A 27,949-nucleotide genomic window follows, 5' to 3' on the forward strand; every position below is an offset into this window, starting at 1 on the left:
GGGGGGGCTTCCTCTTCCGTGGCTTCTGCAGATCGCACACTTTCAGAAGGAGTTGGGAGAGCTGAAAGCCCGCACTTCCAAAGCTTGTTTCCAAGTGGGCACTTCGGAGGAGATGAAGATTCTGCGAACGGAATCTGACGACCTGCACACTTTCCTTCTGGAGATTAAAGAGACCACAGAGGTCTGTGCCTGCTGATGCCCTTGGAAAAGTTGCTCTGCTAGCACTCCGTGGGTATATGTCCTTCATTCTGCGAGGACCACTGGTGGTGGCTTTTAGAAGGGCGAGTAGTTTGCCTAGGAGTGCCAAAGTCCAGATCCTACTTTCAGCACTTCATCGTGTGGCTTTGGGCAAGTTAACGTAGCTATGCCAGGTTTTAGACTGAGAAAATGGAATAATGGTAGCAGTTTCTGCCCCGTTGACACCTACAGGGCATTCCGGAAAGATCCGTTATGGTTGCTAGTTCAGGTATATTTGAAAATTTCCCATATTCTGTAGTAAATTGTTGGGTTATAACAAAGAGTTAGGTTGAGGGGCGTGTCCGGTATAAAGACATCAAGTGTTGGCTGTTGCTAGTATTTCCCGTGTTACCATTCCTGGTTACCGTGTGCCGGCAGTGTGTCACCTTGCTGAATCCTCAAACCGCCCTGTTCGGTAGGCGCCACTTGCTCTGTCTCTCTTGCAAGTCAAGAGGCTGACGGGTAGCGAGGTGAAATAACTTGCCCAAAGCCACCCAGTTTCCACATGCCAGTCCCGGAGCGGCTGCCTCCAGGGCCCTGCCCTTGACGTGTTTCGAAAGAGGAGAGCTCTGCAGGGAGTCAGCAGTGATTATCTTCAGGGAGTAGGACTGTAGGTGCTGTCAATAGCTTTTCTCCTTCTCTGAGTTTCTGGCCAATAGACTGCGTGGGGTTTTTAATGAGGAAAAAGATTAATTTTTAAAAAGCGAGCATCGGTATCTTTCTTTCCGTGCAGTGAATTTCTTCTTTGCGTGACTGTTCACACCTGGGTGTCATGGTAACTGAGAACCACCACCTTCCGTGATCCAGGCAGAAAGGTCTGTTTCTTAGAAATGGCACAATTTTTTTTGTATTAAAACATCCTTGTACCTTTTCTAGTCTCTTCATGGAGATATAAGTACCCTGAAAACAACCTTACTTGAGGGCTTTGCTGGCGTTGAAGAAGCCAGAGAGCAAAATGAGAGAAATTGTGACTCTGGATATGTGCACTTGCTCTATAAGAGACCCCTGGATCCCAAGAGCGAAGCAAAGCTCCAGGTAAGAGGATCCGGCCGAGGTGAGCTTCGTAAAACAAACTCTGCCAGTCCGTCTCCTTTATGAGGTCCTGATTTGGAAGACTGCCCCCATGAAGTTGTTAACTTCCTGCGAATCATTTACCTACTTTGCATAGATTTCCTTAGCTGTGACAAAGAAAACTGCACTTTTCCATTTAATTATTTTAGGATGAAAACAAACAATTCTTTTTTTTTTTTTAAGCTTTATTTACCTTTGAGAGAGAGAGAGTGCAAGTAGGGGAAGAACAGAGAGAGAGAGGGAGACACAGAATCCAAAGCAGGCTCCAGGCCCTGAGCTGTCAGCACAGAGACCGATGCGGCGCTCAAACCCACGGACCGCGAGATCGTGACCTGAGCCAAAGTCAGACGCCCAAACAAACCGAGCCACCCAGATGCCCCACAAACAGAATTCTTTATTAAACTTTATGCTTGGGGGAAAGCGTACCGTTGGGAAGAATGTATTTATCGATCAGATAACGAATAAGCATTCATGTAGCAATTCCTCATTGAGTGCTAATACTCTGCTGGGTGTTTTTTGCACATTATTTCTGGACTTCAAAACCCGCTGCTCTGCAAGGTGAGCGTTGTTGATCCCAGTATGCAGATAAGGAGGTCGGGTCCCCTGGGCTGAGTTTGCCCATGGTGATGTTGTTAGTTCGAGTGGAACCTGATGGAAAGCTCCACTTGCCGGGGCCCTTTCCCGTACACCGGACTTCAGCAAGGTCACTTCTCTCATCCGTTCATAATTATTCTTACTCTCTGTTGCAGCGAAATCTGGTTTTTGTTTTCATCTTCCAATTTACTGAAAATTGTTGTGTCTCCAGTCTTAGCGGGGTCACCTCCTGCCTCCTCGCATTTGCCCAGGGTCCCGGTAGGGAAGGGTGCACGGGTGGCCGGGCCGGTCTTCCTCACCTAGGATGTGAGGTCTGTGACCGGGCTGAGTCCCCTCCTGCCTCAGAGGGTTGGAGGCTGTGGACTCTACTCTGTCTGCCATTTCTGTCCCACGCCTGGTAAACTGACTATAGTAGGAAATGAGCGAAATGGTCCTGTCCCGGAGAGGCCGAAGGACCCCTGCTGTGTCACTCAGTCCTTGTGGTATCACTGGAGGCCCGTGGATGTTTACTGTCTCAGAGAAAGCAGACTCCCTGCCTGCCCCTCCTCAGATTACCCCCTCCATGTTGCATCCCGATACGCTTGCTTGTCACGTGCGTTTTCACCTCTTGCCCTGTGTCCAAACTGGAAGAAAAGCATGCAGCTCTGGGGGGACATTCAAAAGGAGATGCTTTTCTCTTTTCACAGTACTAAGCAGATAATAATAGCACTTATCCAGTATATGGCGTGTACGGAAGGGGAGAAGGAAACAGATACTGGAACTGCCCGAATGTCCCCACGAATAAATGCTGGACCCTGAGTGTGGCTCAGAGCCTGCGCTCTTAACCGCTGTGCTGTGCCGTGCCATCCCAGTGGCTGGGTGCGTGGCAGTGGAAAAGGGAACGTATAAATATGACGTGGGACGTGTTGCTATGGCATTGCAGACGAGGGAGCCGCTAAGCCACAGAAACGAAGTATCTATGACAGGCCTTGAAAGGGAAGCTCGCTTTTCTGGTAGACAGAGTGGGAGGGCACTTGGAAGAAACAATGCTAGTGAGCTCGCAGAGGCACAGTCACCCTTGTGCTCAGAGAAGAAGGCCTCCCCGCCGCCATCGAGCAGGGAGTTGCAACTTACATTTGTTGCTCGGGTCACTGCTACTTCTCCCTGGGATCAGCCTGGCTCTTTTTTATCTATCTATCTATCTATCTATCTATCTATCTATCTATCTATTTATTTATTTTAACGTTTATTTATTTTTTTGAGACAGAGAGAGACAGAGCATGAACGGGGGAGGGTCAGAGAGAGGGAGACACAGAATCCGAAGCAGGCTCCAGGCTCCAGGCTCTGAGCGGTCAGCACAGAGCCCGACGCGGGGCTCGAACCCACACACCGCGAGATCATGACCTGAGCCGAAGTCAGCCGCTTAACCGACTGAGCCACCCAGGCGCCCCAGCCTGGCTCTTTTTAAATGACATTTGCTCTCTTTCAGTTGGGGCATATACCCTTACCCCAGAGTAATTTTTAAAATGAAACACGGTACGAACTTTGTACAGGTGTAAAGATGACTCCCGGTGTGTCGCACGTTGCCTGCCTTTATGTATGTGCTTAATGGAATGCTTTATCTTCAGGGGCGCCTGGGTGGCTCAGTCGGTTAAGCGTCCGACTTCAGCTCAGGTCACGATCTCACGCTCTGTGAGTCCGTGAGTTCGAGCCCCGCGTCGGGCTCTGGGCTGATGGCTCAGAGCCTGGAGCCTGCTTCCGATTCTGTGTCTCCCTCTCTCTCTGCCCCTCCCCTGTTCATGCTCTATCTCTCTCTGTCTCAAAAATAAACGTTAATAAAAAAAAATTTAAAAAAAAAAAAAAAGGAATGCTTTATCTTCTTTTTATTTTCGAGAATGTGGTTGTATAGCCATGAAGGTTAACTCTGCATTGAAACTTAAAGAAAACTACTGCAGGCCTAAGATGAATAGATGTGAATTTTAGTGATGGTCAATTCAGTTTCTATTGCTGATACTCCCCTTTGAGGAGAGGGGAGTTTTTCTCCACCGGTAGGAAGACTTACGGGTCCTGTGCTGTGAACAGACAGGTTCAGAATTATCTGCGGCGCTCTTGTAGGATAGTTTTGTCTGTGTTACAGTTAATTTCACGGGCGGGAGAGCAAAACCTACACGGGTGCGCTGTCTGAGCAGCAGCGTGCAGTGGAAAATTCCCGGAGCATGTTGAGTTACTCTGTGGGAGCTGACAAATGAGAGAATGAGCCACAGCATTTTCCCCGGAGCCCTAGACCGGCACGCCCGATCTCTTTCCCGTTGCTTTGCGCCGCCTCTCTGTCACGGTTAAAAAGGTTGAGTTCCGTTGTTCGTTTTAATTACGCCATTCGAACGATTCGATTAAAGCCTGTTGTATTTTCTTTGTTCCTTCTGGTTCTTAGTAGAAAAACATTGCAAAATTCTTTTGGTTGTTTTGGTGCACCTCCCTCCAGGCTCCTGGAAAACAGAGTCGTTTGCTTTCTCATTTTTTTTTTTTTTTTTCCTTGTAGGAAATCCGGCGCCTCCATCAGTATGTGAAATTTGCCGTCCAAGATGTGAATGACGTGCTGGACTTGGAATGGGATCGGCATCTGGAACAAAAGAGAAAACAAAAGTGAGCAAGGTCCCTCATCCACCGTGGGTGGCAGGAGATACTGCCGTAAGCTTTTTAAAAGATGGTTTAGGAACATGGATCCAAAACCCTACAGGTGTTTCTTTTTTGCGACCCAGTCACCGTATTCCTAGAAACGTGTTCTACAGAAATAATAGCAACTCTCACGACCATCAACATAGAGGAGTTTGTGTCGCGGCACAATTTATGATAGAAATTGGACGTGACCTAGTATCTGGAAGTTAGAGGAGCCACCCCGTGAGTCCGGTCACAGAATTCTGCGTGACCGCTGCGTAGCATGTTGTCAGAAAATCATTAGATACGTGTTGTGTGTGACGTGAAATATATGAAATAATCACATAATGATAATTGTTAGATCCGATAGATAAAATATGGAAAAGGAGAAGACAAAAAAACCATACTGGATGATCTCAGTTTGGAGGTCTCAGTGTAGAAAAAAGGCTAGAAATCTGTCCCCATATTCGTTTACAGCTGCGAATGGGGTTAAGGGGAACTTTTCTGCTTTTCTGTATATTCCAAATCTTGTTGAGGAAGCATTCCTAATTAGTGTGGATGACTTACAAGGAAGGAAGGGAAGGAAGGCACAGGAGAACTTTGTCCTACCCTGGCCTTCCGTCCCCGGATGTTTGGCTGTATGCCCTCTGTGTTCCCTAAGGAACAGAAAGCAGTACATTGTGAGAACAGTGAAGTGCCCACAGGAAAGCGGAGAAACAGATCGGCCCTCAAAATGCTCGCGTTTTGAAACACCTACACTTGATTAGTGTGATTAGCCCTGTAAGGAAACAGACCGGGAAATGATCTGTTTACTTGTTTATGAAGCTGTGGGATCACAGAACTTGTAAGTGGGGCAACCTGGGTGTGATGTCAGGGGCAGGGCTCGAATGTGCTTAAAATTCAGTAAACAGAATTTAATACATGGCATCGTACAGTGTGGAGGAAGGTTTTGTACCTGACCTGCGTGCCTCCGTTTGGAGCACAGATCAGGGAAGGTAGAGGTGAGCGTTGATGCTCCGGATGCCGGTCAGGGGGAGGGTTCCGTGGCCTCTGGCCTGGAGCACTTGTCCCCTGGGCAGTGGGGCCCCATTCGAGGTTTCACACTCCCTGCCCTGGTTCTGAATTCACGTTCAAGCGCATGGGAGAGAATGGCTTGACCCGACAGCAGGAACATTCTGTTCTGAATCTTGTTGGATTTCTCTCTGCTAATTAAGAAGTTGGCTTTTGTAAAAGTTTTGTTAAAGTACATGATGGTAACGGAGAAACCAGACTCTCTTCTCCTTTATGACAACCCTATGGATTTTCTCCTTCGTGTGCCTTTTTTTTTTTTTTTTAACTTCCCTTTCTGCAGAGTTTAAGTTCTTAAATCTGTATAGTTTTTTGGTGCATCTCTGTTTTTAAGCCCTTCTAAATATTACCTTGTACCCTACTGAAATGCCTTTTTAGAAATTTATGTTGAACTGCCTTGTCACCAGAAAGAAGGGGACTGTTGTTCCTTTCTTGTTTGAGCTCTTTCAGGTGGGCTATCCCCTCGCTGCTGCACTGCGTGCTTAATCCCAGTGTTTCTTGATAGCACGCTGGAGACATGACCTCCCCATAGACCTCCAGTGGACCCCGGGCTTTGTTTGTTAGTATAATTTACACACAAAAAACCACACACACCCTGAGTGTGTAGCTGAACGTGCTCCTCCTTGCCCTCACTTTTGACTCTGCCTCCCACCCTTGTCGAGAACCTCCGTGAGGTTTTGTCTGGTTACGCTGTCCTTTGCTGCGGGCCTGGCCTGCTTACCCTAAGCCGCTTGTTCCTCTTTCTGTATCATCTTTGTACAGCTTTCATCCTCTTTTTATGTTCTGGTAATTCCCCGACGCTGCTTGTCTCCTGGGTGTTCTCCATTTTATACTTTCACTGTTACGGTCGTGGTACTTGGACCATTCACGCTGAATTCCTTCCTCTTTGCCGTCACCAGGCGCTTGCTCGTCCCGGAGCGAGAGACGCTGTTTAACACCCTCGCCAACAACCGGGAAATCATCAACCAGCAGAGGAAGAGGTTGAACCAACTGGTGGACAGTCTCCAGCAGCTCCGTCTCTATAACCAGACCTCCCAGTGGAGCCTTCCCTCGGATGTTAGCTCCCAGAGCAGCCCTCACAGGTGTGCAGGAAAACAGGCCCGGCAATGCCACTGGCACTCGATGAATCTCGGGAGTCAGGTGCAAAAGTTGTAGTTCGGATGTGGGTTTGAAAGTGACTCTGCTGTCACCTGTGGGATCCTGGTCAGGTTCCTCACCCTCTCTGATCCTAAAAAAATGGAGGTAACAATACCTCCGTCAGAGGATTATCAGAGTGAAATTAAGTGTGCCTGATGAAACAGGTGCCAATAGATGACGGCAGATTCTACAGAAACAGTGTTGTTCTTTTGAAAATCAGCTGGTAGAGGGGCACCTGGGTGGCTCAATCCATTAAGTGTCTGACTTCAGCTCGGGTCATCATCTCACGTTGCGTGGGTTTGAGTCCCACATCGGACTCTCTGCTGTCTGTGCAGAGTCTGCTTTGGATCCTCTGTCCCCCCGCCCCCCGTCTGCCCCTCACCTGCTTGCGCACGCGCACACACACACACACACACACACACACACTCTGTGTCTCTGTCTCTCTCTCTCTCTCTCTCTCTCTCTCTCTCTCTCTCTGTCAAAAATAAACATTTTTTAAAAAAGAAAATTAACTGGTAGAATTAGGTTGACAAACTTTTCTAGAAACTCAAGACTTGTCACTTTGAGCAGAAACTTTCAGACCCGACAGTTAGACAGTTTTCCCCCTGAAGTTCCTAGGGTGATTTTGTGGTTGTGCCTTTAGGCCAGATGCGCTTTGTGCTGAAGCACTGTTGGTGCTGTGTTTGCTGGTCGGGGGGGAGGTTGGAATCCGTCTCCTTTTGGATTGACTACACTGATGGCTCGGATCTCCTGTTTCTATATTAGGGATGCTCTCATCTCTGGCATTTATATTCGGGGAGATTTCTCAGGTCGTAGTCGGTTTGTAGCTAACCCTGTCCTCTTTTCAGTTTTGACAGTGACCTTGAAAGTCTCCGCAATGCCTTGTTGAAAACCAGCATAGAATCCCACACCAAGCCCTTGCCCAGAGTGCCGGGTAAACACCTTCTCCTTCTTCACCTGTCTGTTCTCTTCTGTTGACACCTTAAAAAACCAAGTCTTAAGTACTTAACGGTTCTTGAATTTCTTGCAGCCAAACTGTCCCCCGTGAAACAAGCACAACTGAGAAACTTCTTGGCCAAGAGGAAGACGCCCCCAGTGAGATCCACCGCTCCAGGTAAAGGTCCTGAATTTTTTAGCCTAAAACACGCAGTACTTGGTATGGAAGTAGGATGGGGGTCTGTGTGTCTGTGTTTTCCTTTGGTTCTTCGTGGGAAATAGAGAACATGTCCCCAGAATCTGTTGCCCATCTGAATATCGGAGTAGGGAGCAGCTTATCCATACAGGACACGGCAGTTGGAGGTCGTCGTTTTGGCTTTGACGCCGTATTCCGCAGTCCTTAGGTTATGTGGCGGTCATTCCCAAGGGTTCGGAGGAGACTGAGCTGGCTCTAGGGATCCAAGTCTCCGCTTTGTATGGAGATGTTTTACTTTTCTGTTTTGTGTGGGGTTTTAGTAGAATTGCATTTGGGGGAGAGAAAATCACTTAAATAAAGAAACTACTGGTGAGGGAATGACAGTGAAATCACACTTGGCTGGAAAGAAGCTTTGTGACTTATGAAACACTATTTTTTTCCCTTACCTTATCTAGATTTATTGTCTCCATTTTCTTCTTTCAAAAATACTTGTCGTGTGTAATTTCATACATAATTTTGCTTTGCTTTAGTGCCCATATCTGCTTTTTTCTTTGAAATTCTGTTTTGAGTTGAAACTTTTTTACACCAACAGATGCTCTTTGGTAATTAAAATAGAAGAAAGAAATTTAGGGGCTCCTGTGTGGTTCAGTTGGCTAAGCGTCCGACCTTGGCTCAGGTCATGATCTCACGGTTTGTGACTTGGAGCCCTGGATCGGGCTCTCAGCCCAGAGCCCGTTCTCGATCCTCTGTCTACCCCACACGGCCATCTGCCCCTCCCCCTCTTGCACACTCTCTCTCAAAAATAAAATTTTTTTTAAAAGAAATTTAATCTTCACTGTATCATGATTTATTAATTTTTCGTTAATCATATAATGTTGAATTAGGTAAAAAAAGACCAGAGAATTCTTAATAGCTTTTTTTTTTTTTTTTTAATCTAAAGAATACCTTGAGGACTCTGTGCTAAGAGAGAGAAGCCAGTCACGAAAAGACAAATACCGTATAATTCTGCTTATACGAGGTCCTTAGAGGATTTCATTCTTTTTTATGTTTCTACACACTCACACGCACACACACACACACACACACACACACACACACACGCACGCACGCAGCATGCAGCACGCATGCACCTCACATCGTCTTAATCCATTCACCTGTCAACGGACACTTGGACTCTTTCTGGAATTTGGCTATCGTAAATAATGCTACAGTAAACATCAGAGCGCATGCCTCTGAATTACTGTTTTTCTTTGGGTAAATATTCGGTAGTGCAATTCCTGGGTTGTAGGGTAGTTCTACTTGTAATTTTTTGAGGAACCTCCATACTGTTTTCCACAGTGGCTGCACCAGTTTGCATTCCCACCAACAGTGCACAAGGGTTCCTTTTTCTCCACATCCTCAGCAACCCTCGTTTCTTGTGTTTTTGATTTTTAGCCATTCTGACAGGTGTGAGGTGATACCCCATTGTAGTGTTGATTTGTGTTTTCCTTATGATGAGTGATGTGGAGCATCTGTCCATGTGTCTGTGGGCCATCCGTGTGACTTCTTTGGAAAAATGTCCGTGTCTTCTGCCCATTTTTTAATTGGATTATCTGGGGTTTTTGGTGTCAACTTGTAGAAGTTCTTGGATTTTGGGTACTAATCCTTTACCAGATAATTTGCGAATATCTTCTTCCATCCCGTAGGTTGTCTTTTAGTTTTGTTGGCGAAACTTTTAGTTTTGATGTAGTCCCAGTAGTTTATTTTTGCTTTTGTTTCCCTTCCCTCAGGAAACCTGTGTAGAAAGGTGTGGCTATGGCCGATGTCAAAGAAATTGCTTTCTGTGCTCTCTTCTAGGATCGTTAATGGCTTCGGGTCTCACATTTAGGTCCTTGATCTATTTTGAGTTTATTATTGTTCTTAATTTTATTTATTTGTGAGAGAGAGCACGTGTGTGTGCACACGTGAGCAGGGGAGGGGCAGAGAGAGAGGGAGAGAGAATCCCACGCAGGCTCCACGCTGTCAGCGCAGCACCCAACGTGGGGTTCGAGTCCACAGAGCGTGACCTGAGATCATGACCTGAGCCGAAATCAAGAGTCAGACGCTCAACCAGCTGAGCCACCTGGGCTCCCTTTTTTTGAGTTTATTTTTGTGTGTAGTAAAATTAAATAGTTCAGCTTCATTCTGCTGCGTGTAGCAGTTCGGCTTTCCCACCGCCATTTGTTGAAGAGACTGTCCTTTTACCATTGTGTGTATTCTTTCCTCCTTTGTGAAAGGTTAAGCATATACTTGTGGGGTTATTTCTGGGTTTTCTATTCTGTTCCATTGGTCTGTGCGATCTATTTTAATGTGCTAGTACCATACTGTTTTTTGGATTTTTGTTTTGGTCTGTTTTTTTGTTTGTTTTTTGTTTTGTTTTGTTTTTACCATACTGCTTTGATTACTTTAGCTTTGTAATAGAACTTGAAGTCTGGAATTGTGATGCCTCCAGTTTTGTTCTTCTTTCCCAAGATTGCTTTGGCTGTTTGGGGTCTTCTGTGGATCCATACAGAGTTTAGGATTGTTTGTTCTAGTTCTGTGAAAAATGCTGTTGGTGTTTTGATAGGGAGTGCGTTAAATGTATAGATTGTTTTGGGTAGTATCGCCATTTTGACGTTATTTGTTCCTCCAGTCCGTGAGCACGGCACGTCTTTCTGTCTCTTTGTGTTCTTTCCAATTTCTTTCGTCGGTGTTTTGTAATTTTTAGAGTACAGGTCTCTCTACTGTTTTTAATGAACTATTTGAAAATAAGTTGCAGACAGGACTCGTGACTCCTAAATTAACCAGCATGTGTCCTTTAAAAGCAAGATATTCTCTTACACAATAATACAGTGGTCAGGGGTAGAACATTTAACATTCACAGAACACTGTTACCAATATGCAGTCCATACTCACAGTTTACCAGCTGTCCCTCTTTGGGCCTTCATGGCAACTCTTTTTTTTTTTTTTAAATCAAGGATCCGGTTTAGGGCTGGACATTGCGTGAAGTTGTCATTCTCTTTAATCTCCTTGACTTGGCTTTTGTTGTGAGCTTTACTACCTGGAGCCTGTCTCCCCAGACACTGTCGTTTGGTTTTGCCTGGTTTTTGAGGGTTTGGCCTGCTGTCTCCGTCCATTCGTTTATTCTCTGGATGGATTTCTCTTGTTGCACAGCAGGTTTGTAAGAGTCCTCAGTCGTCACGGGAGGCCGTGATGGTTTTTGTGGCTGTTTATGTGGTATTTGGCTGTATAAATGTGCCGCACCTGTTCATCCATTCTCCTCTTAGTGGGCATTTAGTGTTTGTGGTTTTTAGCTGATAGAATAGAATGTTGTTCTGAACATCTTTGTGCACGTCCTTGGGACACATACGTCCTCCTCTTACTTGGCCACGTGGCTCGGAATGGAAGTGGTTTGTACTCTGTCCGCACGCTCGGCTTTGGTGGATTCTTCTGTGCAGTTTTCCAAAGTGGGTGTACCAGCTTATTTTACTCTTACCGTCAAGGTAAAACTATTTCAGTTTTCTGCATCTTTGCCAAGCTTAATAGTGTCAGTTTTTTTTCCTTTGAAACTCTGGTGTAACCCTTTTACGTGTTCCTAAATATTTAGTTAATAGTTGACTTTCGTGAAGTGTGTGACGCCATCTTTGCTCATTTACCTATGGGGTGATCTCTCTTACTGATTTGTAAAGCTTTTTATTCATTCTGGATACCAGCCCTTCGTGGTTATATGGGTTGTAGGGACCCCCTCTGTTCCTCGTTGCCCTCTCGGTGATGTCTTTTGGCAAAAACAGAGGCGCTTAGTTTTAAAATAGACTTACCAGCCTTTTCTGGGGCAGTTGGTGCTTTCCGTGTTCGGTTTGAGAAATCCTTCTGTAGGACGGGGTAACAAGAGTATGCGCGCACTTTTCTCGTTGTTTGGAAATGTTAACGTTTTGCGTTGCAGATTTAGATTTACCACCTACCTGGAATTGGTTTTCTTCTGAACGATGGTATTGAGGTATGGTTTACATAAGATTCATCTTCTATAAGCATAGAGTTTGAGAATTTTTATTAAAACTTACGGGATCGTATCGCTGTCCCCACATTCCAGTCTGGGAACACCTGCACCCCTCGGGAAGTTTTCTCCTGCTTCTTTGTGGTCGTTCCGTCTTCTGCCCCCGGCAGCCACTGATGTCTTTTCCTTCTGTGTGGATCTTCCTTTTTTGGGAATTGCATATAAATGGGATCACATCTAGTTTTTCTGTTTGGTTTCTTTCACTTAGTGTGTTTTTGAGGTTCCCTCAAAACACACATGTGTGATGCGTACACACATAAGTAGCTCGTTCCTTTTCGTTGCTGAATAGTTGTCCATTGTGTGGATGTATACTGTCTGGAATTGATTTGTGCCTGAGACATACGTGTTTTGTATTTAGATAGCTGATCATCCCAATAATATTTATTGAAAGGACCCCTTTCCTCACTGCTTTGTGGCCACCTTTGTTATAAATCAGTTATCCTTGTGTGCAGGTCTGTTGGTCTCACACACTGGTTGGAAACCACTGCTACTACGTTGCCTTAATTAACTCCTACTAAAATAAAGCCTCAGTACTGTTCTTTTTCTAAATTCCGAAGCTGTGCTGTCTAATACAATAGGCTGTTTAAATTAAATTAATAAAAACTAAAGTTAAAAAGTCAGTTACGCAAACCCAGTAGCCACATTTCAAGTGCTCAGTAGGCGCATGCGACTAGTGTTTATTGTGACGGGAAACATAGATGGAGTAATGCCATCATCACAGAAAGCTCTACAGTCTAGGACAGGGGTTGGCAAACTTTTTTTCTTAAAGGTAGTAAAGGGGTGCCTGGGTGGCTCAGTCGGTGAAGCATCCGACTTCGGCTCAGGTCCTGATCTCACGGTCTGTGAGTTCGAGCCCCGCGTCGGGCTCTGTGCCGACGGCTCGGAGCCTGGAGCCTGCTTCAGATTCTGTGTCTCCCTCTCTCTCTGCCCCTCCCCTGCTCACGCTGGGTCTCTCTCTCTCTCTCTCAAAAATAAACAAATGTAAAAAATATATGTATATACACATATGTCTACATATGTGTATAGTAGGCTTGCTGGCCCCATGATTTCTGTTGTACCTGATTCAACTCTGCCCTTGTGATGAGAAAGCAGCTATACACAGTATATAAACGAATGGGCTTGTTTGTGTTTCGATAAAACTTTATTTATAAAAACAGGTAGCTGCCTCATGGTCTTAGTTTGCTGACCTGTGATCTAGAATGCTTTGGCGCTTGCTTTCCATCTCCATATTAATATCGGAATTGTCTTGCTAAATTCTGTATCCCTCAACTCTAGAAGAAAAGTTGAGATTTTGATTGGGATTGCATAAAATCTCTAGACTGACTTGAGAGAATTGATGTTTGTACAGTGTTGATCTTTCAGTTCCTAAACATGGTGTGTGTTTAGTGGGGTCTTTAATTTCTCAGTGTTTTCTTCATGACAGACATACACATCTTTTATTGGATTTATTCATAGAGTTTCGTATTTTTGATGTTCTTAAAATGGTGGGTTTTTTTCATTAAATTTCATTTTATGTTTTATGTTAGATGTGATAATAGAAATATATTGGATTTTTTTGTTTGATTTTGTATCCAGCAGCCTAGCTAAACTCATTTATTCAAATAATGTCTGTGGCTATTTCTTGGACTTTCTATGGGAATAGTTATAGTCTCCATAGATACACTTTGTTTCTACTTTCTTGTTCCTTTATTTTTTCTTTCCTTATTTCTTTGGCTAGGACGGTCAGTGCAGAGTCCATTAAAGTGTTGAGTGGGCATCCTTGTCTTGAGCTCAAAGGTGATACTTTCTGTATGTTTCCCCATGAGATGGGACGTTTGCATCTACCGATGATTTCGGTCTTTCTTTTTTTCTCTTAACCTGGCATTCTGCCTTTTCTAATCTGAGTTGGAGTTTAAGCAGAAAAAGATTCTTTAGGTTTCAACGGGCCCCTTTTCTCATGCCAGGAGGTAGCTGCATCCTTGAGCCCAGCAGGGAGCGGCTCACATCAGCTGTGAGGACAGCACCGCTGGGAGACTGGGCCTTCCAGCCTCCTGGCCTCTGCGAGTGAGCATAGCGCTTGTATGTCTCATCCAGTGGCTCTCCCTCCATCCAAGGTCAGCTAATGGCCTCCCGATGATGAAGGAGGAAACTGCGAGGTCTCCCGGGCTATATCAGACCTTGGGAGTTACGTAGTAATGTCAGTCTCTCTCTATCCAGTTCTTGAAGGCAGTGGATGTGAATCGTCTTTTGTTGCTATTACCTCTCGGGAACCAAGATTTTAGAGAACTCTTTTAGAGCACGGTGGCCCTGAGAAAATGTGAGGTTTGTGTTTGTTTTCTGCACACGCTGTTACACGGCTTTGGTGGCTGAAAGCACCACCTTTAGTGGCTGAAAGCATCACAGATGTGTGGGGCAGAAGTCCAGGCGCAGAGGGGCTCAACTGTGTCCTCTGCTCGGGGCTCCTGGGCGGAAGCCAAGATGGTGGCCGGGCTGGGCTCTGGCCTGGAGGTTCTGGGGAAGAGTCCGCTGCTAAGCTCATTCCACTTGCTGGCAGAATTCAGTTCATTGCAGCTGTAGGACTGAGGTCCGTGTTTCTTTGCCACGTGCTCCCAGCCCCTTCATCTGCAAGCCAGCGAGAGCACGGTCTTCTTATGCCTCAGCTCTCTGACTTCCTCTGCCTTGAAATGCTCGTGAGATTTTACATTGGACTCACCTGGATGATCCAGGCCAGCCTTCCTATCTTAAGACCCACTGACGAGTAACCTTAATTATGTCTGCAGCATCCCTTTGCCGTCCGACGAAGCATAACCTTATGGGTGTGGCACCAGGGGCAAAGGTCATGGGGTTACAGTTCTGCCTCACACAGGGTTCAGTCTTATGTGATATTGTTTAGGACGTGGTCAAGTTTTTTATTTATTTTGAGAGAGAGACAGAGACGGCACAGTGGGGGAGAGAGGGAGAGAGAGAATCCCAGGCAGGCTCCATGCTGCCACCGCAGAGCCCGATGCCGGGCCTGAACCCACGAAGAAGCTGTGAGGTCATGACCTGAGCTGCAACCAAGATTCGGGTCCTTAGCTGACTGAGCTGCCCAGGCACCCCAGCCTTCCTAAGCATTAGTTATAAAGTCCAATCATAGCAATTTTTACTTTCTAGGGTAGATAGGAGGATTAAAGGGGATCATTTATATAGATCCCTTTCACGGCACCTGGCGCCAAGTACGGTCTTGGGAAATCTGCACTGCACTTTCACTAGCAGTGCCGGTGGTTTGGGATGGTATTTCTAAGTCACCCTGTTGCATAAGTACGTGCACGAGAATACTCTGGCAAAGTGCTGTCCGGTAGAACTTGCATCGACCAGAGAAATATTCTATATTTGTGCGCTCCACTATGGTAGCCACACGTAGTTGTCGCGTGGCCGGTGAAGCTGACAACTCGAAATTTTCATTAAATTACTTTCAATTGTTTTTGTCGCACCTAGTCCCATTTGGCTCATGGCCACCAAATTGACGAGTGCAGCAGTCCCAGCAGGGAGCGATGGGTTTCGGTTGTATTTGCCTATTGCGACAAAATCTTGCGGAGCGATGGGCCCGTAAGGCAGGAAGTCAGTAGATGTTAGCAGTGGTCTTAAACAACTTGAGAAAGGGCCGGGTCTTTTGTTTGGTGTATGGTTTTTCTGGTATACGGGAAGTAATAATGTATTCCAAAACGGCAGGAAGCCTTCCTTCATCGCTTAACAGGAGGAAGAAAAGAAAAAGCGGGAAAAGTCAGGATTAATTTCAGTGACTTTTTTTTTTTTTTTAAACCTAATTGATTCAAAAGAAGCAGTCGATGATTGGGCGTGTTGGAGGCACCGGGACTGAGGACATTCAGTCTTCCCAGTTCGTGTGACGCCTGTTCTTAAAAGTTTGTTGTTGCAAAGTGACTCTTTGGTGGACGCTTGTCTGGTACTTTCCTTGGTTTGTTGTCGTTCTGCCTGTGAGAGCTTCTGGTGGGGCTCGAGGTCTCCTGCATTTGCATGTATTCCGTCTCTTACTTCACATTTTTTGTTGTTGTTTGTTCGACACTCAAAACGTTCCCGTCCTACGCAGCTCGGGTTTTCAAAGCTTCCTTTGAGCAAAGACCCAAAACCATATGTGTTCACCTTCCACCACGGCTTCTTCCACTTAAAATAAGTCATCGCTAAAGTGTTTTTAAACTGGATAGTTCTCCGTCGACAGTGAAAGTAACGTAGCTCTCAGACTCGCTTGAACCGTCTCTCTTGTGTTTGTTTCGGGCTTGGCAGCCAGCCTGTCTCGGTCAGCCTTCCTGTCGCAGAGATACTATGAAGACTTGGACGAAGCCAGCTCCACGTCGTCCGTGTCCCAGTCTTTGGAGAGCGAAGACACGCGGGCGTCCTGTAAGGACGAAGACGCGGCGGTGCAGGCCCTCGGCACGCGCCCGTGGTTCGCACCCCTTCCATCCAGCCCGGCGTCTTGCCGCAGGCAGCGCCTTTTGCCAAATCTCACCTGATTCACGGTTCGCCCGGCGTGATGGGAACTTCGGGTAAGTAAGCGGTGAGATCCCCGTCAGGTTTGGGTCCGATGGAGGAACTGTGCCACGGTCACCCCCGTAAGTCCAGTCCGGCCCATCCCCGCTAGTGTTTCAGAAATGAGAAGACAAATTCAAAGGAGGTGGGTCCCCTTGAAAGAGGTAGGAAGGAGGGACCCGGCCGGGCTCACACTGACACAGCTTCCCTGTTGAGTCTAGCTTGTGTTTCTAAAATAGGTGTTGGAGCGGCCGGCTGGCTCAGTTGGTGGAATGAGCGACTCTTGATCTCGGGGCCGGGGGTTCAAGCCCCATGTTGGGTGTAGAGATGATATATAAACATGCATAAAAACAACAACAACAAAAACGGTGGTTTCAGGTGTAAGAGGAGGAGGCTGTCTGCCTCACTCTAAAGCCACATCTCCGTAACTCATGCCTTTCAAATCCTGGCTCGTTTCAGCTCATCACTTTAGCCATATCCTGCCCCGGACCTTGCCAGCTGCCATGCTTGCCCCAGCATTGGCTCACAGAGGTGACCACTGTTGGGCTGTCACACCTTCCGTTCCAGGGTGTCAGGATTTCACACCGAAGTGAAATTGAGAGAGAACACTCGTGAGCAGGGCAGAGGGAGGGAGAGAGAGAGCGAGCTTAAGCAGGCCGCATGCTCAGTATGAAGCCCGGCACAGGGCTCGATCTCACAACCATGAGATCACGACCTGAGCCAAAATCAAGAGTCAGCCACTCAACCGACTGAGCCTCCGAGCACCCCACACTGAAGCGACTTCTAACAGGGAACAAGCACTTACCGATCGGGAGGTGCTGGAATGGAGAGATTTTTATGAGAGGAGAGCGAGGCCTTGACCTCTGTTGGCCTGTAAGTTCTGTCTCGGTCTGTATCAGAGGAGATGCTTGTGTCAAGTGCCGTAGCTGGCAGAGTCGAGCAGGCACACGGCACGCGGCATGTTTGGAGCATCGAGGCGCCAGCCTGGGAGTTCATCGGTACTTTCGTGTGTTTATGCCGAAGCATCTTTAACCTTAGCGCTTTCCCTGCGACCTCACACTGGGGGATTTGCCGTCTTCACTTCTGTGCACTCCTCCCTGACCCACTCCCTCGCTTGGGTTTCTTTTTCCTTCAGCGTCTACGTCTGCCAGCAAACTTATTCCTCAAGGGGCCGATAGCACGATGCTTGCAACCAAAACCGTGAAACACGGCGCACCTGGTCCTTCCCACCCCATCTCGGCTCCCCAGGCGGCCGCCGCTGCAGCGCTGAGACGGCAGATGGCCAGTCAGGCCCCAGGTAACACGGCTGCCCTGCGCTTTGCGGAGACTGACCGGAGCCTCGGCAGTCACCGGCCGGCACGGCGGGTCCCGGGCAACAGCCGGCTCTCTCTGCTGCCCTTGAGAAGAGAGGCCCGATGGGACGGCCCCCTCACCCCCGCCCCTTTCTGGGGAGAGGGTTCCAAGAAGGCAGAGACTAGATCCGACGCTTTTTTTGTTTTGGGGGGAGGTGTTAGATCCGCCGCATTCAGTCGAGTGGTTTTCCGATGAAGTTGTTGATCCCTGCTTTTGAACAGCGTCTGCTTTAAGCCACTAAAAATTGCCTGATAGTGTCATAAGGATCCCAGCCCCCCTGGGAGGTGAGTCTTCGCGTGCCCATTTTGCTTCGGAGTAATGTCAGGTGAGAGAGGTGACGGTTACCCAGCCAGTAAGTTCCAGGACCCAGACTCCACCCCTGTGCTCTTTCTGTTGCAGTACGGCGTTTTCTTTTTTTTTTTTTCCTTTTTTTTCTTTTTTTTTTAGTACGGCGTTTTCTTAAAGACGGCTGGGTTAGCCTTTACAGACAGAAAGTCTAGCGAACTAATCATAATCAGCGCTTGCACTTTGTCAATGCTTTGCGGCTACCCAGAATCTTCTGTGTCAGGGTTTCTAAGTAGTTGGCCTTGAGCGCGTCGGTTACCACTAATCAGTTCGTACAAGCCACTGGTTCTCAAGTGGAGGCTCTTCTCACCCCGCATTCCTCGCCAGCAGTTGGCGGTGCTGCTGGCCTCTAGCGGGTGGAGGTCAGGAACGCCACAAAAGACCTTACAGTGCACAGGACACCCCCACAACAGAGGATCACCCAGGCCCGAAATGTCAATACTGCTGAAGTCGAGAAACTCTGCCATGAAGCAAGTGTTTTTGTGTTAGTTGAAGGAAATGGGTTGTGGATTTTAGCACTGCTTGGAACACGTATCCCTTTGGACCGTTCTTTTTAAAAGACTAAAAAGACATAGTGGTCTGATTATGACAAAAAAGGATTACCATTGTCCAGTGATGAAAGCGTTCTAAGAAAAGTTCTAATATTAAAACCCTTATTAAAGTTCCTCAAACAGGTATGAAAGCGCACAAACAAGGTAGCTTTCTAAGGTACCTTTGGGCCTTCAGAACAAATAGAATCCTCTGATGTTTTCTTTAAACGTTACTCGGAACGTGCAGAATCTTGGTCGGCATTGCGCTGAGTAGGCCCCAGATCAAGCTGACTGAGTTGATGATTTATAAACTTAAAATCGGCCAGAATGTAGGGTTGTTCCACTCAGCGGGAGACGGTGTGATCTCTGTTATCATTTTGGAAGCAAACATTTCTGAGGTGTAGGCACGTTTGGATGTGAAAGGTGACATGTGTGCAGGCTCAGGCAGGACGAGCCTGGTCGCTCCCTTGCAGGAGGGAATGACAGCAGGCCATCACAGGCCCGCCGTCCTACCTCGGCCACAGCCTTCCACTGTGCCAGAAATGTCCGTAGAGGAGACCCGGGAGCTTTGCTCGGGCCGTCTTGGTAGTTACTTAGAAAATGTTAGTGTTTCGGAATGCAGTTTTAAATCCTAAGGCAAAAAAAAGCTCCGTCTTACTCATGCGTCTGCCTCACTAAGCCGTGAGATCCTTTAGAGAAGAAACTAGGTTTTGGACATTTTTTGTATTCCCAGCACCTAAAAGAATCTGGTGGTAAGCCGCCCTTGCGAAAGAATGTTTGGGTGGGTGGGCGGGTGGGTGGCAGAAATCCTCAACCTGAACACCGCTCTTACTCTCTTATGCTCCTACTCTCTCCGCCCCTTTTCAGGACGAGCCAACAATGTGGCAGGTGCCGCAGTTCCACCCTTTAAAAGCTGACCAGTGTTCTTTTTCCCTAAAATAGTACGTCTGATTAAATTGCGCAGTCTCATCCCGTAATCTTTGTGAATGGAGTAGGCCGGCCGTCCCATTGATCACAGAGCTGCAGAACTACCCAGAGTAGATTTCCTTTACGTAATAAGATTACTGCTTGAATTCGTGTCCTGGTTGTGCATTTATACATGGCTGGAATTTTTGATCCTGTACGGCAATTAACATGCCCCTCTCCTCTCTCTTTAAATAGCTGTAAGTACCTTGACTGAATCAACTCTGAAGAATGTCCCTCAAGTGGTAAACGTGCAGGAACTGAAGAACAATCCTGGAGCCCCCTCTGCGGCGATGGGGTAGGTGACTGCTTTCCAGTATGTTGCAGCCCCCTGAGCTCTTCCGTAATAGCGAGGAACTGCCTGCAGGGGGCCGGCAGAGCCTTAGGTTCTCTTAGGTTAGATCTCTAGTCCACCGCACCCTCTCCCGGGCATAGGGAAGAATTGAGGGGCATGTCTTCAGTCTGAACGTAGGGATGGTGAAGACCAGCGTCGTTCAGGGAGTTGGTATCCGGTGATTCGTCCAGTGGCAGGATGAACAGCCTCGGGCCCCGTGTTTTTTCCATATGGGGCCCGCTCTCTGCCACCCCCACGGAGCAGGTCTGCTCACTGCTCTGTTTTGGCCTTATCGAGTGGCCCTGTTTTGCTGGTCCGCTGGCCTTCTCTTGATTCCACGTTGGTCCATGTATCAACCCCGCCCGTTCCAGGGATTTCTTAGTTATCTCAGGGCTGTACTGACAGCCAAAAACAAGCCTACCCACTCTCCTATCTTGTAGTGACCTTGACGCTTTGGTATGCTGTTTATACCCAGATGGCATTTGTGGTTGTTGTGAACTTCCCAAGGGAAAGAACTGTGCATTCGAGTTTGGGAACTATAGCCAGATTCCTCGTGTAGGGAAGGTGGAGAAAAGCCACCAAAAGGCAGAATATTGCATAAGGCAGGAAAATCCAGTTTTAACGGTGAAAGCAGTATGGTCTGGTGTTTCTGAGATACTTCAGCCGTTAACCACGGAGAAGCACCTCTTCGTGATTTCACTTAACCTTCTTAACCTTTGTTTCCCTCGAATGGTTCGTCTGAGCAGATCTTTGATAAGGGCTGGGTCGGAGGAGCAGTTCTCAGTGTGCCCTCTTCTCTGACTTGAGAAAAATAGACCAAAACAACTCAAAAGGAATCTTGAAGAAACTTTCTCTTCCTTCCCTACAGGACTGGGCTCCAGTACAGTTGTTTAGCTTGCAGGCCCCGCCTGGCACGTAGTTCCTTTTGGTGACCATTTGTTGAGTAATAGGTTAACTCTAAGCATAATTGATACGCAAAACCGCCTCTCCCAGTAAAGTTGAAAGAGTTGAAAGAAGGCCGGGATGGTTAGAGGCCTGGCAGGAGGCAGAGTACCAAGACAGGGTGGGGGTGGGGGGGCCTAACATGGTGGGATTGCTGGTTTGTTGGTTTGTTTTTACCAAAACACCCCCGACACGTCATTTCTTTCAGGAATTTTGGCGTTCGTTTATGTCTTTCAACGAATGCTTCGTTAAATACTTAATACTCCGTTCTAGGTGCTGGGGATAAAGCGTTTAAACAAAGCAGGCAAAAGACAACCAACCGCTTCTGCCCTGGTCACGGAGAGACGAACAATAAGGGAAATGAGTAAGACAGGAAGTATTTAAGATGGTGACAGGTGTGACAGAGGACCCTGAAGTAGGGAAGGGATTTAAGGAGGTCATCCGGGTACGGGCTACAGTTTTAAAGAGGCTGGCCAAAGAAGGTGCCTCTCCTCCACGGCTCATGACTAAAGTATCTCAGAAACACCAGACGCTGTTTGCTTGCCCCATGAAGCTGCATCTTCCTGTCGTACGTAAAATTAGGCCTTCCCATGGCTTTTGACACTTGACATTTGAGTAAAGTCCAAAAGGTCAGAGAGCAGGTCTCATGAATATCTCAGGGAAGAAAGCTCCAAGTACAGGGCCTGTAGCAGGAGCGAGTCTGGCCAGTCGAGGACAGCCAGGAGGCCGCCGGTGGCCGGAGCGGGAGGGAGGGCCCAGGGAGAGGAGGTCAGGGAGTTAGGTGGGTGTGGATTCCTGTATCCGGTAACATCTAGGGAACCTCGGTCAGGACCTGGCTGCTGACCGTTGGCTGCCTTGGGGTAGGTGTGTGACCTGATCTGATTTGTTTTGTTTTTTAACTTTAGCAAAATGTGTTAAATTGAGGCACGATTTATATATAGTAAAATTCACCTTTTTTTAGTATAAAAGTCTGTGAGCTTTAATAAATAGTTGTGATGACCCGTGGTTTCAGCAGGAAGCTTCTGGTTCTTTCTTTATTTTTAATGTTTATTTGGTTTTGAGAGAGGGAGACAGAACACAAGCAGGGAAGGGAGAGGGAGACATAGGGCTGTCAGCACAGAGCCCCATGCCGGGCCCAAACCCATGAACTGCGAGATCATGACCTGAGCCAAAGTCGGACGCTTAACCGACTGAACCACCCAGCCGCCCCGATCCTTTGCCCATTTTTAAAATGGATTGTTTGTTTCCCATTCTTCAGGTGACCTTTCACTTTCTTGATAGTGTCCTTTGGAACACAAAAGTTTTCATTTTGGTGAAGTTCAGTTTATTTTTTTATTTTTTTCTGCCTCTGCTTTGGGTATCGTAATCGTATTTAAGAAACCCTTGCCCAGTCAAAGGTCACAAAGGTTTACACCTATGTTTTCTTCTAAATGTTTTAGATTTAGCTCTTACGTTTAGGTCTTTGATCCATTGTGACCTAATTTTTGTAAATAGTGTGACATTGGGCTCCAACTGCATTCTTCGGCAAGTGGGTATCCAGTTGTCCCAGTACCATTTGTTGGAAAGACTCCCTGCCTCCTCCCGCCCCGATTAAATTGTCTTGGTGTTAAGTAAGCGTCAAGATTCATTTTACTTAACTTTTACTTTTTTTTTTTTTAAGTTTACTTATTTTGAGAGAGAGAGATTGGGGGGCAGATGGGCACAGATAGAGGGAGAGAGAGAGAATCCCATGAAGGCTCCACACTGTCAGTGCAGAGCCCAACACAGGGCTTGAACTTACGAACCACGAGATATGACCTGAGCTGAAACCAAGAGTCGGACATTTAACCAACTGAGCCACCCAGGCACCCGGCACCCAATCTGTTCTAATTGGAGTGCATAGACCATTTACATTCAATGTGATTATATCATGTTGGGTTTTTTTTTTTTTTTTAATGTTTCTTTTTCAGAGAGAGAGAGAGACAGAGCATGAGTGGGGGAGGGGCAGAGAGAGAGGGAGACACAGAATCTGAAGCAGGCTCCGGGCTCCGAGGTGTCAGCACAGAGCCCGACGCAGGGCTCGAACTCATGAACCTCAGGATCATGACCTGAGCCAAAGTCGGATGCCCAACTGACTGAGCCACCCAGGCCCCCCTATATCATGTTGGGTTTAAATCAACATAATGCTGTTTGGTTTCTATTTGTCTCATCTTTTCTTTGTTCCATTATTCTTCTTTTTCTGCAACTTCTTTTGGGTTGAGTATTTTTTATGATTTCTTTTATCTTTTTCGTTGGTTTATCAGTTATAGCACTGTGTGTTAATTTGGGGATTGCATTATGGTTACAGTGCACATCTTTAACTTACCCCAGTCTGTCTCCAAGTGACATCGTACCACTAAGGTATCACATAAGAATCTTAGAGCAGTATTCTTCAATTTCTGCCCTGCCCACCTTTGCAATATCGTCATTGTTTGTACATTTTCCTTCTACCTGCGTTATCAATTCCATGATATGTTGTTATAAACAGTTCATTATCTTTTAAATTGATTTTTTTAATATTTACTTAACTTTTGAGAGACAGAGAGAGAGAGAGAGCGAGCGAGCGAGCAGGGGAGGGGGAGAAAGAAAAGGGGAGAGAAGGAATCCCAAGATCCCAAGCAGACTCTGGGCTGACAGTGCGACTCAAGGCGGAGCTCAGACTCAGGATGCATGAGATCATGACCTGAGCAGAAATCAAGAGGCAGACGTTTAACCGTTTAACTGACTGAGCCACCCAGACACCGCTGAATAGATCCAAAGAAGAAAAAAAAACCTCTTTTGCTTACATGGGTGGTTTTATCATTTCCGGTGTCCTTCATTTCTTTGTTTGGGTTTCCTTCTGCTTGAAGGGCTTCCTCTGACATTTCTTCAGGTGTAGATCTGAATTCTCTCAGCTCTTGTGTGTCTGCCAAAGGCTTTATTTCACCTTTGTTTTTAAAAGATCTTTTCACCAAGAATTCTGGGTTGACAGTTTTTTCTTTCACTGACTTAAAGATGTTGCCCCGCTTTAAAAATAACTAGTAATGACCATAACCTTTAAAAAACTGCTCCTCAAGGTTTTTCTCATTATAAATACTCATTGTAGACATTATGAAAACCAGATAGAAAAATTAAAATCTTTATTCTATTTACTTATTCATCTTTATTCTGTGAAAATTTTGTTTCTTAAAGTAAAGTTGGAATACATGCTGCTTTGTAACTTCCTGTTTCAGATTCGTCATGAAACTTAGTTGTGGACATTTTCCATGTCCTTCTAAATCCGTGACAGAATCCTGTGTTTACATTTAACATAGATCTTTTTCAGAACTCTAATGCAGCTCCAATTTACATTATGTAAGTTATTTGGCATCTGGACATTCAAGAACCGCAGTTTGAGTTAGAAGACCTTTAATGATATCTTGGATAGTATCTGAGTCTTCAGGGACATAAAATTGGCCAACAGGGGACAACGGTCGGCAGTCACAATCTTCACTGCCAGACATAAGAAACTCCTAAAAATGAACCGATAGCTCTTTTCTCCCCCCTTCCACTGATTGGCATTGGGGATGCTCATCTTCTGTCGTTATCAGGAATGCTATTGGACACATTGATCATTTGGCACACTCGGGCAGCTGTATCTGTAGGATCGATTCTCCAGTGCAGGACTGCTGAGGCCAAGGAGGCATCTGTGTGCTTGGATAGTCACGTGTGTGGAATTGTGACTGTTGTTGGCACATTTATTTGTCTTCCCACAAGCCTTGTATGGTGCCTGCCTGCCTGTATCTCTGCCCGGGGTGTCACATTTATGGCCAGACTTCAGGGTGACTGCCCATCTGACAGGTGAGAAAATGGACGGATGCCTTTTGTTTTCCGTATCTTCTATCATCATCTTTCTTCTTCTCTCCTGATTTCTGTTTGCTCTGTTTCTTCATTTGCTCTTGAGATGTTGTCCTGTCTCCTTACTTGCCTTAACCTGTCTTTAAACTATTACCAGAAATTCCTAGTTCATTGGTTAACTTGAGCAGCTTTCGTGGGTTAGATCCGCTATGTCAGATGTGAGTACCTAACAAGATACTCGTGGTCAGGATTAAGATGTATCGAACTAGGGCATAACCAGCTTCCTTGGTTTTTAAGCCCTTTATAATGTTGAAATAGGGGCGCCTGGTTGACTCAGTTGGTGGAGCACACAACTCTCGACCTCAGGGTCGTGAGTTTGAGCCCCACGTTGGGTCTAGAGATTGCTTTAAGAAAAATGTTAAAATAGGGTAAAAGAATGAGTAGTTGGCCCCTTTCACCACAGTATATTTACCTTAGTGAAATTCATTAACCTTTAAAGGACATTAAGAAAGGGCTTAGGTGACATTTGAATGCTTCACAGTCTTAACAATTCGGTCTCCTATCTGTGTGTGGAACACGCACCCCTACAACACACATCAGCCCGCCGCCTGTGCAGGTGGCTCTGATAGGGTGCGGCAGGTGACAGAGAGCAGAGTGACTTTTCTGCATTCCAGGCAGTCTTTGAGACAGTTTCCCGTGTTTATGATATTTGGGATTTTCCCCTGCAGTTAGTCTTTATCAGAGTGGTCTGGGGCATGGGGAGCCAGAGAACTTAGATTCTCTTGGAAGGGTTTTTCTCCAGGAACCACCGTCCAAGACCGGTGAGACCCCATTACTCACTCACGTGTTCTAAATTTTTTTTTTTAACGTTTATTTATTATTGAGAGACAGAGAAAGAGCATGAACATGGGAGGAGCAGAGAGAGGAGGAAAAGCAGAATCTGAAGCAGGCTCCAGGCCCCGAGCCGTCTGCGGGGCTCGAACTCACCAACAGCGAGGTCATGACCTGAGCCCAAGTTGGACGCTCAGCTGACTGAGCCACCCCAGGCGCCCCTCATTCACGTGTTTTAAAGCGGCACTCGAGGGGCGCCTCGGTGGCTCAGTCAGTTAAGCTCCATCTAAACTCGGATCGCGATCTCACGGTTCATGAGATCAAGCCCCCCATCGGGCTCTGTGCAGACAATAGGGAGCCTGCTTGGAATCCTCTCTCCCTCTCTCTCTGCCTCTACCCCACTTGTGCATGTTCTCCCTCTCTCAAAATAAACTTACAAAAAGCATTTAAAAAAAAAAAAAAGCGCTCAAGTGTCACCGGTAATGCGACGCCATCCGCAGACCTCTGCCATCAGGTGTCTCCTTGGAGCGCCGGTGCAGTGCCGCTTCCGCTTGCGGTCCCCTGACTTCTGTTTTCTGGAACGGAGCCCGTCAGATGAGGTTCTGACCGTCCCTGTCAGGCCTGCGCTGCTAGAAAGTGGAATGAAGTCACCGCTCTGTTCTGTCGCTCTCTTGGGTCACAACAGATCCAGTGTAGTCCTTTGGTTTGTCAGCAACTGCGCCGAACGGCATTTCTCTGCAAGGCTGTCACACGGCCCGGCGTGGGAGTTCCTGATGTGTGTCTGGGGACTCGGAATCCCCGAGGGATTCGATAGCATTATCACAAGCAACTGGAACAGTAATGACACTCACCCTGTTTCACGCGTGGTTTAACTTACCGTCGCGTCATAACTAAGTTTTGGGCGTGAAAACATGTTCTAAAGTTGGATAAGTTGCTGCTTTCATTTTTACCAGTAGTTTCTTTTTTGTTTGTCTTTGGGAAAGCATAAAAGATTATTTCCCTTGTGATTTTTATGAGCTCAGACCACATTTTCCCCAGTCTGCCATGTCTGCCTGGGGCTTTCTCAGCCCCAGAAGCCTTGCTTGCACACTCCTCCTTCCTGTGGTGGGACATCTCAGGGGAACAGAGACTTGTTTTCTTCGGAGAACACGTTTGTAGCTTCTTTTGTCTTCAGGGAAAAGCGAAGGGGATTTGTTTCACTGAAAATGACTCCATTTTTTCTTGTCTCAATCTAACAAAGTTTGGGAAGGTCTCTGTATTAATCCAGCCGAGAATCGTGAGGTGCTTGTAAGATTGCTAAATCGTTTGATAATTTTCTTCCGTGAGGCATGGGCTTATTTTTGTCTTTCCTCTTCCACATTAATTTTTTGATGGAAAAATACCAATCCTCCCTAGCCTAGGGGGAATTGAGAAAAAGAAAGCCAGATCCTACAGCTACTATTGCTATACTTACCAGCCAGGGTAGCTTTGGACTGAGGACAGATAAATGAATTGCTCCCAGGAGCCGAGAATAGAACTCTTATCCTTGATTGCATTAAGCAGGCCGGTTTTTCCCCTCACACACGAACACTAAATAATTACTGAAATAACCGTTCCCTGCACACCGCGTTCAGAGTTAACGTAAAGATCTCTTTTCTACAAATAGCAGATACCCTTTCAGACTGCAGCAAAGGCGCAGGTTATACGGAACAGCGGTACATTTGACTCTCTTGTACGCTGACCTGGCGAGCACTGGGCTCTCGGGGGTGGTTGCTGTGAGAAGCTGAATGTCTCCTCTTTGCGAAACACTTCGGAGCCATTTATCACAGCAGATCATATACAACCCGTGGGTCCAGTGGAACATTTTCTCAGGCTTGGAAAAGAGAATCCGGCACGATTCTAGACTCGTGTCTAGACTCAGGCTTGGAAAAGAGCATTAGGCGTACGAGTTCTAAATTCCCCAGAGTGTAGAACCGGGGATGGGGACGGGAGGGGGCTTACTCTCCAGGTTAGAAAAAAGCTCTCCTTCTGAATAGTTTTAACTTTCATTCTCAGGATGGCAGGAAGGAAAAAAGTTTTAAGCTCACTGCTTTGACTTTTATGCTGGAGACGCAAATTTCATTTCAACAAGCGATTCTTCAGAAAAGTGTCAGATGACTTCGGATAGGGTCCCAAACAGATTCTGCCCGATATTGGTATCATTTATTGGCTAGAAGGCAGGCACAGAGATGAAGGTCATTTTCACCCCCGTGCCTTTCTCTTGAGTGTACGCTTTTGTGTTTCTCAGCTCTTCGGTGCCATACCCTGCAGCCAAAGCGCCCCACCCAGCGGTGACTCCGGCAGCTGCCAACCCGGCTAAACAGGTGACTTCCTGGTTTTTGCTCTCGTGAACGGCCTTGCGACGTCTGTCT

At 46.6% G+C, this 27,949-nt stretch overlaps 1 protein-coding gene across 1 annotated transcript in view; it reads left to right on the forward strand.

Annotated features, from left to right (window-relative positions):
- Positions 1-27,949, forward strand: part of NUP214 (nucleoporin 214) — a 94,007-nt gene that overhangs the window by 27,009 nt on the left and 39,049 nt on the right. The window contains 11 exon segments of the mRNA XM_042964819.1: positions 32-181; positions 1,114-1,272; positions 4,421-4,524; positions 6,504-6,686; positions 7,590-7,675; positions 7,772-7,855; positions 16,185-16,322; positions 16,325-16,444; positions 17,563-17,724; positions 19,817-19,916; positions 27,826-27,901. Of these exon segments, the coding sequence (XP_042820753.1) occupies positions 32-181; positions 1,114-1,272; positions 4,421-4,524; positions 6,504-6,686; positions 7,590-7,675; positions 7,772-7,855; positions 16,185-16,322; positions 16,325-16,444; positions 17,563-17,724; positions 19,817-19,916; positions 27,826-27,901 (1,362 nt within the window).

Source organism: Panthera tigris, chromosome D4 (genome assembly GCF_018350195.1).
Source record: "Panthera tigris isolate Pti1 chromosome D4, P.tigris_Pti1_mat1.1, whole genome shotgun sequence".
NCBI classification, from domain to species: Eukaryota; Metazoa; Chordata; class Mammalia; order Carnivora; family Felidae; genus Panthera; species Panthera tigris.